The sequence below is a fragment of the Rhinoraja longicauda genome, chromosome 1 (genome assembly GCF_053455715.1).
Source record: "Rhinoraja longicauda isolate Sanriku21f chromosome 1, sRhiLon1.1, whole genome shotgun sequence".
Classification (NCBI taxonomy): Eukaryota; Metazoa; Chordata; class Chondrichthyes; order Rajiformes; family Arhynchobatidae; genus Rhinoraja; species Rhinoraja longicauda.
The window spans coordinates 108,418,517-108,430,733 of NC_135953.1; the positions used below are offsets into that span (position 1 = coordinate 108,418,517).

General features: G+C 40.1%; 1 protein-coding gene across 1 annotated transcript in view; it reads left to right on the forward strand.

The window, feature by feature from the left end:
• The window catches only part of evc (EvC ciliary complex subunit 1), a 28,277-nt gene that overhangs the window by 8,699 nt on the left and 7,361 nt on the right, over positions 1 to 12,217 (forward strand). Inside the window, exons 8-14 of the mRNA XM_078411905.1 lie at positions 682 to 840; positions 2,206 to 2,422; positions 4,292 to 4,440; positions 6,061 to 6,159; positions 9,476 to 9,688; positions 10,039 to 10,148; positions 11,879 to 12,089. Of these exons, the coding sequence (XP_078268031.1) occupies positions 682 to 840; positions 2,206 to 2,422; positions 4,292 to 4,440; positions 6,061 to 6,159; positions 9,476 to 9,688; positions 10,039 to 10,148; positions 11,879 to 12,089 (1,158 nt within the window). The remainder of the gene's footprint in view (positions 1 to 681; positions 841 to 2,205; positions 2,423 to 4,291; positions 4,441 to 6,060; positions 6,160 to 9,475; positions 9,689 to 10,038; positions 10,149 to 11,878; positions 12,090 to 12,217) is intronic.

A 12,217-nucleotide genomic window follows, 5' to 3' on the forward strand; every position in this document is an offset into this window, starting at 1 on the left:
GGGTGGTGAATCTGTGGAATTATTTGCCACAGAAGGCTGTGGAGACAAAGTCCTTGGATATATTTAATGCAGGGAAAGATAGATTCTTGATTAGTAGGGTGCCAAGGATTATGGGATGAAGGCAGGAGAATGTGGTTAGGAGGGAGAGATAGATCAGCCATGATTGAATAGCAGAGTAGACTTGATGGGCTGAATGGCCAATTCTGGTCCTATCACTTATGATCTTTATCATGGTAGATAAGCAGCAAATATGCTAATTCATATTGCCACTTTTGGAACTCCAATTCATGCAACTTCTAAGTCATATTTTCTCATGATGTACAGAAGACAGATAATTTAAGGATTCATCTATTAACTAAAACTCTTGTATGTTTGTCCTGAACTACAGCCAAAACAGTACACGATAGCGGGACAATTTTAGGTCCACCTTACTCACCGTCATCCCTTTGGTGCTAATGGAAGAAGTTTCATTGAAATCGGTGTTATATTTTAAAAGTTATTCACATTTTAAAGTTTAAATCTATCTCCTAGGGAGGGAGGGGGGGAGGATAAGGGGGGATGGAGGGAAGGGGGGGGAGGTAAGGGGAGGGGGGGGAGGAGAGGGTGCTGCACCAATGCAGGAGAGGTTTGGGCGCAACGGGTCCACTTGGTCTAGTTTATCATTATTTGACTGTCCTTCAGATGACTGGATTCTTCCAGCAAACCGAACGCCCCCATTTCTTCCTGCTGAATCATTCTGAGCTTCCTAAAATCACCGTGGAGGCGGTAATGGAGAACATACGTGAAAAAATGTCGCAGGTCGAGAGTCAGTTAACTGATGTTCTGACTTTGCAAGTCACGGTATGTGGTAATAATGAATTATTCCCAATATATGGAAGTTTTAATCCATAGTTTTGCAGCAACGACAAGTTCACCTGCAGCTTTTAACCAGGCTGTTAATTTACAGAGATTTTTTCCCTGTGATTTGACCTATGGTGTGGTAAACTCGAGAGTGCACAATGAAACATGCCCTCGGAACATTGACTAAGGGAAATTTTGTGGACCAGTAAGAGTAGGATAATTCCTCTTGCTTCTCCATTTGTGCAAGAATGCTGCTGTTGACTGCTCCTCTCCACTAATGCTGCGCCCAAGGAAAAGCATATCATCTTGTTAAAGTTCTTTACAGCTCTTGATAGCAAAGCTGTTGGTCATGAGCATGTAATTAATCACTTCATACCCACGTAGCTAGGATTGTCTGTGTTGCACGTGTCTAGGCTGACTTGGAGTAACCAAATCTAACCTTTTTTCTGCATAAAATATTGAACAAATGTATTGAAATAAAAATTAACTCTACGGGTCGGGCAACATCTGTGGATGGAATGGACAAATTATGTTTTGTGTCAGGACCCTTCTTCAGTTCCTCCAGCACTTTGTGCAGAGTATTGTGTCTCTAAAAATATTCAAATTGAGCAACAGCAAGCAAGTTGAATGAAAGCATTGCTAATCTTTCCATCACTTTAAGTCATACTGATCTTTATATAAGGAAAGTGAAGCATTGTTTTCTTAATTGGAGGTGGAAAAATGCTTACCTTTGATGTAATTTACTAACCTTAAAAAAATATATTGAAATACCTGCTCCAGTTTCTCAATTTAAACTTTTAATTTGGAGATGACTGCCAGCAATAGTTGGGTTCAAATATTGCTCGACCACTCTAGGTTGAGGTCTTAGAAAAGTTTTAGAAAAGCACTGCAACCACCTTAGCTCAGCAACTAATCCTTATTCTGCAGATGTGCAACAATGTTGCATAACCACATGCTTGATAAAGGTTTATATGATGTGCATGAGAAGTTAAACTATTCCAATCATTTAGCTACGCTTCATTTGGTACATTATCTTTATGTAGAGACACAGCACGGAAACAGGCCCTTTGGCCCACCGACCAGCGATCCCGCATACCAACAATATCCTACACACTAGGGAAAATTCACAATTATACCAAGTCAATTAACCTACAAACTTGTACTTCTTTGGAGTGTGGGAGGAAACCGGAGATGCCGAGAAAACCCACGCAGGTCACAGGGAGAACGTACAAACTCCGTACAGACAAACACTCGTAGTCAGGTTCGAACCCAGGTCCCTAGCGCTGTAAGGCAGCAACTGTACCGCTGCACCGCCCTTGTACTGTTGTTTGTTGTTATGTATGCTAATGTTATGTTTTCTAATAGGTTATTCTGGATAAGGTGATGCGTTGGAAATTCATGGCAAAAAGCTTTCAATTACTCAAGTGGCTTGCTCAGCAGGAAAGCAAAAACATATTGAAGATGGTGACATCTGTTCTGGACATTCTCGCCACAGATGGTAAATTGGCATCTTGGCAAAAAGAAGAGATAACAGCCAGATTACAAAATTTGTTTCAGGGTTATGTGAACACTTTAAATAATGGTAAGTCTACGCTGGGGCTCTGATTAATATGTTTAAATCTATGTTGGCCACAGGTAAGATACCAGATGTTTCTTATACCCTTATTCAAAAAGGGCAGCAGGGATAACTCGTGTAATTACAGGCCTGCGTGTCTAACGTAAGTGGTAGGGAAGTTATTGGGAAAAACATCCTAAGGACTGGATTAACTTACATTTGGAGAAACAAATAATTTTATCAAGTTGAGTTTATTATCCTATGCAAAAATAAGGCAAGGTTACAGGTATGATGAAAATCTTCTTGCAGCAGCATCACAGGCACATAGACTCAGACATCACACAAACGTTACTGGAGTTTATCTTGCACTAAATATCAGTCACGTTATTCCCTTTACCATGCATTTGTACACTGTGGATGACTCGATTGTAATCATGTATTGCTTTCTGCTGGTAGACACAAAATGCTGGAGTGTCTCTTCAGCGGGACAGTCAGCATCTCTGGAGAGAAGGAATGGGTGACTTTCGGGTCAACATCCTCCTTGAGACTGATGTCAGGGGAGGGGGTGGAACAGAGATAAAATGTAGTCAGAGACAGTAAGACTGGTGGGAGAACTGGGAAGGGGAGGGGATGGAGAGAGAGAGAAAGCAAAGGCCATTTGAAAAAAGAGGTCAATGTTCATACTGCTGGGGTGTAAACTATGCAAGTGAAATGTGAGGTGCTTTTGCTCAAATTTGCGCTGGGCCTCACTCTGACAATGCAGGAGGCCCAGGACAGAAAGGTCAGATTGGGAATGGGAGGGGGAGTTGAAGTGCTGAGCAACCGGGAGATCAGGTAAGTTAATTCGGACTTAGCAGAGGTGTTCGGCGAAATGATTGTCGAGCCTGTGCTCGGTCTCGCCGATGTAGAGAACTAAACTCAAACATAAATAATCCATAAACATATATTATACAAAACAGTGTAAAAGGAAAAAAACTCCGATAGATGTTTCAGTTTAGCTTATTGTCACGTGTACCGAGGTACAGTGAAAAGCTTTTGTTGCATGCTAACCAGTCAACAGAAAGACAATACATGATGACAATCAAGCCATTCACAGTCTACAGATACATGAGAAAGGGAATAACATGAATAACATTTAGTGCAGGATAAAGCCAGAAAAGTCCTAGCAAAGATAGTCTAAGCATCTCCAACGAGGTACATAGAAGTTCAGGACCCTCTCTGGTTGCGGTAGGATGGTTCAGTTGCCTGATAACAGCTGGAAACAAACTGTCCCTGCATCTGGAGCTGTGCATTTTAACACTTCTATACCTTTTGCCTGATGGGAGAGGAGAAGAGGGAGTGGCCAGGGTGCAACTCGTTCTTGATTATGCTAGTGGCCTTCCTGAGGCAGCGTGAGTCAATGGAAGGGAAGATGGTTTGTGTTATGGTCTGGGCTGCGTCCACAATTCTCTGCAATTTCTTGCAGTTTTGGATGAAGCTGTTCCCATACCATGCTGGGATGCATCCTGATAAATTGCTTTCTATGGTGCACCTGTGGAAGTTAGTGAGAGTTGTTGAGGACATGCCAACCTTCCTAATCCTTCTCAGGAAAAGAGTAGAGATATTAATGAAAAACAATTCTACAGCAAGTTCATGTAGTGCAAGGGGTGGTCGGTAGTGTTCTGTTGCTGCAACAGGATAAATCCAGGATAGAAAGGGTTTGGTATTTCCACTGTGCTTATGATTTATTTCTGTTGTGTGTTGTGAAGAGCCCTTATCCGACGAATGGTGGTTTTAGCTTTTTAAACCATTGACTTCTGTTTGTATCATTCCAGAGGATAGTACAGAAATTGCAGAGCAAATAACCTTTGCTCCTTAAAACAGTTGTGTGAACTTGCACCTGCATATTCCTTTTAGAATTTTCCAAGCAGACCAAAGGCATCATTTCGGGAATGAAGAGACGGCGCAGGACTCTGATGAAGAGACTTGAAGAGACACAAAGCAAGGATGCTAGGATTCAGATGGACAGAGCTAGGCAAATAATTGCTCCAGATGATTTTATTAAGGTCAGACTGAAAATAGATTTGAGATTAGAAAGCGTGCATTTAACATGTTGATGCAACTTTGTTTGCAGCATGGAAGAGGTGAACAGCAAAGGAATCACTTTCCAGTAGACTCCATCAGCATTGAACCCACATATTTAGCAATTCACCTAATACTGTCCGTGCCAGTTTTATTTTGCAAAAGGCAAAATATTGACTCGAGAACATATTCAATAATCGATTGATGACTTGGGTGCGAGGGTGGCTATCCCATGCTAGCGATTGTATCATTTGGAAAGCAGAAATTGTTGAGTTCCCCTGATACAAAGGGAGTCAGAAACTTGGTTCCCCCTATGTTCCAACACTACCTGTGAGCTGTGATGTCTTATGGTTCCCTGCTGGTAAGTCCACGGGCTGGCAAAGGAAGAATAGGAAGGGAACAAACGTGAAGCTGCAGCTGCCCTCCACATTACTGTAGTCCACACTTTAAAGTTTGGCAGCTGCTTGTTAGCAGAAAATGGTATAAAACCAGAAGAACAGTCCTAAAGCTTGCATTCAACAATTTCTATGTCATAGGTGCAGTCATGGTAGGAAATGTAAATGTCTCATTCCTTTTTGTCTTGGGAGCTGCTGATTTCCCATGAAATTGCTCCTTTTTCCCCTTGTTTTGTGTCATAGACAGGCAAACATAGACCACTCTCAGCCCCTTGCATCTGTGTCGTAATTCTCTAATGCTACCTTTTCTTCACCATATGTTGTTGATCGTACTATGTATGCCTTTGTGATCTTATGCAGACAAATGTAAACTCTCATATTCCCAGCATTTATTAATGCGGAATACTCATGTAACCAGCAAACAATTCAAGGAAATTTGTGAAATTTCATAAAACGTTTAGCTGTTTTGTCATGCAAAAGAGACCAAACAGTACATTTAATTTTGTATTATTTAAAATGAGTGTAGACATTTTTAGTGTGTACTTTTACACGAGGGCAGTGCACTTGTATGCTGATTATCAGCAACTCTTTTTGAAGATTGACGCAGCATATAATAGGAAGTAGTCATTTGATTTGTTATTGTGATTTTTTATGTTAATACTGTTTAACCGAAAAATAAAGAATTGCACTCTAAAATATTGTTGAAAGAGTAAGGAGCTGGCATGTAGTTTGGCAATTTATTTAAAGGCTAATGCATAAAATACTAGGGTGTGATGTAGTTACATTTTTGGAGCAATTCTCATGCAATCAGCAACACTCCATTCCACATAGATGCCAGGCGGTTGTATGTAATGATTCCTAATGTTAATGATTCCATGCGAAGAAGAATTGCAATATATTAGTGAAACTATTCGTAAAATCTAAACCTCCAATACTTTTGTCCGCAAACAGAAAAGGCCAAAGTGGAAAGGTGAAGGTGGTGTTTGTCATTGTTGTTTATGTGCAGGATTTCATTCTTTAAAAAGGGACAGCATTTTCATCTGCTAGTTCTGCTGAGGCAATATTGATGCTGTTTTAAAAAAGTAATACCCATTCATGTGGTTCTTGTGCAAACGCTATATGTTCGGAATCTGACTTAGCAAGTAGGTTGAATGAAAGTAGAGGAGTATTGTAGTACAGTGCATAATAATATCACTTTGGACTAGATAGAATTATCATGAACTTGAGGACCGCCACAGGCAGAGCCGTTGTGACGTGGAGGATGAAGAGGATCATAAAGGTGCCATGGCAGTTACTGAGCTGTGGAAGGTGAGCTCCAATGCATACCCTTACAGCTCTAATTAATATGTGTAGGAAAATAACTGCAGATGCTGGTACAAATCGAAGGTAACGCAAAATGCTGGAGTAACTCAGCGGGTCAGGCAGCATCTCTGGAGAGAAGGAATGGGTGACGTTTTGGGTCGAGACCCTTCTTCAGACCTCTAATTAATATGGTTTTCACTTTTTGTACATCTTTCTAAACTATTTAGAGGTTGAATATAAGAACAGTTGTAGTTTAATTATCAGGATTATTTTGCAGCAGAAGCCTGAAAAGATTTTAAGTTTGGAGGGAAACATTTGTGATCAAAGAGGGAAGGTTATTGCAATTTTATTTTTCTCCAGTGGGAGAAGCTGAAGGAATCGCGGCTCTTCTGGTCTTTTAATAATAATAATAATAATGCATTACATTTATATAGCGCTTTTCATATACTCAAAGACGCTTTACAGGGATTTAGAGAACATAGGGAAGTGAATAAATAGATAAATAAGTAAACGAACAGAGAAAGGAGACAGAAGGTGAGGTGATCTTCAGTGGTTGAAGGCAGTACTGAACAGGTGAGACTTCAGTGATGTTTTGAATGTGGTGAGTGTGGAGGAGTCTCTGACGGTTTGGGGTAGTGAGTTCCATAGGGTGGGAGCAGCGATGGAGAAAGCCCTGTCCCCCGAGGATCTGAGTTTGGTCCAGATGTGGGGGGATAGGAGATTGGCAGCAGCAGAGCGGAGGGTGCAGGTGGGAGTGTGCCTGTGGAGGAGGCACTTTATTGACTTTATTGACTTCAATGCCTACTCAACGTGTACTCTATTTTCATGTTTCATATATTTGATTAAAGTTGCGAACTGCTAGCCTTAATTTTTTTTTAACAATTTAAATTTTAAATGCGCAATAGTTCATGAACCATCTCTGGAAACAAAATTAACATTTCATGTCAATGACCTTTCATCAGATGGAAATTAAACATGTTTTAAATTGCAGTGAACCGGAAGTGAAGATGGTTGTCTGTGATAGGATGGAGGTTGAGAGATACTGCATGGCATAAATGCTGAGAATGTGTGGAAGGTTTGTCAATCTCAAATCTGTTTTGAGAAAATGTAACTAAAGAAATGAATGAGGACAGAGGAAAAAGTACAAGAACTGAGATTTTTAAAAAACACTGCAGTTGCCAGGAATCTGAAATGAAAGAATTGTTAGAAATACCCAGGGTATTTCTATGTCAGCATCTGTGGAGAAAGAAAACTGAGTTAACATTACACCAGAAACAGCCAGTTCTGATATAGACTGTAAAGGTTGGTTATCTGAATTTATTATTGAGTCTGAGTGTTGTAACAAGGCTAACTGGAAGGTGAGATGGCAGCATACCTCATGCTCATTGTAGTATAATGCCTCTGTAATTGATCTTGAATTAGTCTTAGGGGTTCACATCATTGTATGATTTAATCAGTTATAGTCTTTTCACTGATTGGAAAGCACACAACAAAACTTTTTGCCGTACTTCTGTACACATGACAACAATAAACTAAAGGGCCTGTCACACTCAGGCAATTGTAAGGCGACTGCCGGTGACTAGGCTGTCGCCGACAGTTTGCCGGGGTGTCGTGGGCATGATCGTGAGGAGTCTCCCAAGAATCATAGTGGATCTCAGCACATCGCTGAGAAATCAACCGGAGTGAAATTTCTCGGTGGCAGGTATCGTTGCTTATTGCGGGCGCTGTCGCCTGCTGTCCCCAGGTTTGCTAGGTTCTCTTAGATGCATTTAGAAGCACATAATATTAAAATAAGTAAAGTCATTTGAAGATACCATAAAATACTTGTGTTTAACCAATTTATTTACCGTCAGGACATTTCAAGGGTAGGTTGGAGACGACAGTTTGACGGTCAGGTAAGCGTGCGAATTTTCGCGATGTTTATGGCCATCAGCGATTACATTTAAAGTAGGCTCCCAACCCAGAAACCAGATATGCATCTCCCGTACATTTTCAAAGAATGCCCACACTCCGCACAAAAATCCATTTAACCACTTTTTAAATTAAATTTCCTAATACTGCTATTATTAAACTGGAAGTAAATCCAGTTTATTCCTTGTTACCGTGAAGTTTGGTTTTCAAGTAACACGGGCAAGATGTTATATTTCAAAACTCTCAACTACTTACCGACTTGTCAATGATTTCAGCGAAAATTAGGACACCGGAGAAGCATTGACAGCGTGGGAATTTTCACGATACTTCCGAAGATGGTGTAATCTCGACCTGACTCGGCATTGTCATATGGTAAAAGAAAATTTTGGTGTTCTGCTACTACTTTGACAGTCACCTAAAAAATCGCCTAAGTGGGACAGGCCCTTAAATATCAGCATGTCTAAAATCAACCTCTGCCAACTGTCATGATTGATCATTCAGCAGGAAGATTCTAATCCTCTGTACTTAAGGGACTTTATCATACTGTTTATCCATGCATATTGTTATGTAGATTAGGTTTATTCATTCAAGAAAATTGCATCATTTTTTAATTACTGACAGAATCATATTTTCTCAAAGCTTAGCAAAAAGAAACTTCCTGTATCTGAACCAAAGAGAGGGCAAAATCTGGAGACAAAAGATGCCGGTGCAGTTCATATAAATGTTGATTCAGTCATTCCTCCTCCCCCCCTCCCCCTCTCGTCCCCTCCCCCCCTCCCCCTCACGTCCCCCCCCCCCCCCCCCCCCATTAGGCCAAACAGCAAAATAAATTGCTGAAGGAACTCAGCAGGTCAGGCTGTATCTGTACAGGGAATGGAGAGACACCAGTTTTATCTGACGAAGAGCCTGGACCCAAAGTGTTATCTGTCCATTCGCTCCATAGATGGTGCTAGACCTGCTGGTTCCTCCATCAGTTTTTTAAAATCAGGTTTCCAGCATCTGCAGCTGTGTTTCCAGTTAGCTTAAATATATCTACATGGTGGATTCACAAGGCTCCTTCAAATTTAAAAAAAAGCAATCTCCGTTGTTGTAACCTACAGATAAAGGTATGAATGAGTTTGAAGGATGTATATTTCAAATTGAAAATAATTTGGCAAAGGTAATTGGTGTGTGATCACAAGCACAAGGAACTGCAGATGCTGGTTTACTAAAAAAAGACAAAATGCTGGAGTACCTCAGTGGGTCTGAGGAAGGTTCCCAAAACATTGCCAATTCATGTTCTCCAGAGATGCTGCCCAACTGACTGAGTTACCTTTGAACTTTTCTGTGCCTTTTTTTGGTGCTTGTTCTTTAGCTGCACTGGTGTGGAACTGACATGGCTTTAGTAAACTGGTCACATTGTTTCAAACAGAACCTGCAATTTGCCTCATCACGCACTATGGACAAATTGATCGAGGAGCTTTTTTCAGAAACTCTGCCCAACCTTATTGAGGTATCCTCATCTGCCATGGAAAACCTGAGAAACCAAATGCAGCAGGAGCTAAGTGCAAGTAAACAGGCAGCAGAAGAGGAAAGAAGGTGGCATTTGACATTATTCCAAGAAAAACTGGTCCAAATGAAGCAGGTAAGTGAACTAAATGATTTGCAGCCTTTCTGCATTGTTGCAACGGGGGTCCTGGATTTCTGCCTGTAATGCTTTTTCTAACCACTTCTAGGTATTACATTATTAAAGTATTGTCTATTAAAGTTGTCTGGAGTGATAATACCGTAGGTTTTATTTAACAATGGCAAAACCTTTCCAGGCATAGAACCTCCCTTGATCTTTGCATCCCACAAGCAGTATTTTTTTTACAAGAAATCATAAGATATTCAGTCTGAAAACAAATGTGTTAACTGACTGTAAACTGCTGAGTTGCAGCTCATTTTGAAAAATGTTTTCTTTATAAGACTTGTACCTCCTATTACACAATTCAGGAATGGCTAAACGAACAGGCACTTAATTCAGCTAAACAGAAGCATCTGGTTGATTATCAGGAACAGATTATTCAAAATTTCCTATTGAAGCAGACTGCACTAGATGAGAAGTGAGTATGAATTATTCAAACTTGCCTACAGTAAACATGGTGAAATAACTGAAATGTTGTACATTATTCTCTTACTATATTTTTGTCTCTTTAAGGCTGTGCCTTGAGACATAATTGTAGAATGAGCATTGACATTCTAATTCTTGCTGTCTACTTCAGATAGCAAAGCAGTGTTCTTGGTTGTGAACTTGGATCTTCTTTGTTCTTTTGCAGTTTCTTGCAGCATCCATTGTCTTGTAGGTACTTCCTCCTTAGGCTACAATTTTCATCGCCATCTCTCTCTGCCAGTGTTGCCAAGACTCGAGATACATGTCCAACAATGCCTGGGACCCACCCTGTCTACCTGTTCTGCAAATATGACAGACCCAATCCCACTTTGCCCCTGGTTGCTGCCAACTCCAAGCCTGATGTTCTCTAACCCACCCCCATTGATCTATAACTTCCCTGCTACTTCAAGAATACAGAGCCAGAAGAGTCTCTTGTCTAGTAGAGGTCTTGTACAATAGAATTGCCATTTGTTTTTAGTGATTGAACAAAAAAAAAAATTAAAAGCCGATGATGCCTTGGGACTTGAGTGTTAAGTTCCACTGTAAAGAGTCATTGTGCAAAATTAGGGAATGTCACCTTTTCCGGCAATGTATTACATCCCTTGCAAAAGTATACAAGTTTTGCTTAACAACTCTGTTATGACCATCTTCATGATAGCTGTTTCTTGTTACCTTTTCTTTTCTTTTAAACCTATCCCATTGATATATCATTTTGGCAGACTCTAATGTCGTGACTTCCATTCACTTTTGACTGCATACTCCATGAAGTTTAAAGAATGAGACTGCTTTTATAGGCTATTGATTATGCCCTCCATCTGTCTCTGCTTCACACTCAATGAATATTGAAAATCAAGTCCCTGTTGTCTTGAAAGAAAACAAAAATGTGTGTTAACATATGATGAGTGTTTGACGGCACAGGGCCTGTACTCGCTGGAGTTTAGAAGAAACAGGTGGGGCCTCATTGAAACGTACCGAATAGTGAAAGGCTTGGATAGAGTGGATGTGGAGAGGATGTTTCCACTAGTGGGAGAGTTTAGGACTAGAGGTCATAGCCTCAGAATTAAAGGACATTAATTTAGGATGGAAATTAGGAGGAATTTCTTGATTAGTACAGGTGTTAGAGGTTATGGGAAGAAGCCAGGAGAATGCGGTTTCGGAGAGAGAGATAGATCAGCCATGATTGAATTGTGGTGTAGACTTGATGGGCTGAATGGCCTAATTCTGCTCTTCTCACTTATGACCAAATAAATGTTGACCAGGCCATGTGAGAACATCCTTACTTTATTTTTCCCAAATGGAATCATAAGATCATTTCATTTGCCCAAACAAGATATAAGACCTTAATTTTTATATTAAATCTGAAAGATGGTACACCTTTCTTTGTACACTGTTGAATGTTTAGTCTTAGTTTGTAGTCTCCAGTCTGGAAATGAATTTTGACTTCACTTCCTTCAATTCTGAGACAAGTTGCTTCTGTTTCTCTTATGAATGATTTAGAACTAGCTGCTCTCTTCCCTATTCACAAAATAAATCTCTTGACTACTCCCAACCTGTGCTGATCCTAATCTGACCCGAATGGCTTTATTCATTCAAGTCACAAGAGTAGTTCGGTAAAATTAATTAAAAAAAATATGCCTGAAAAATCTGCAAAGATGTAATTGTTTGTTTTGTTTAATATTTTAGGATGTCTAACCACATTGTGCTGGAGCAGAAGACAGCTTTACAGTCTGTGGTTAGACAGTTAACTGTGAGGCATCTTAGTCTAATGACACTCAAGGAAATGAAGCTTTACAAGACGAAATGTCAGCTGGATGAATTAAGAGAACAGCAATTGAAAGAACCTCCCATTTGGGATGAACATGAAGATGAAAGCAAGAAATTAACAGAGAACCAGGTACTCATCAAACCTACCACGGATAAATATTTCATACTTTCTGCCAAACTTTAATTTAAGATTTTCTTCTCACCTTTGTAATATTTAGGTGTCTTTTTAAAATAAAATGTTATTGTCAGTACATTCTA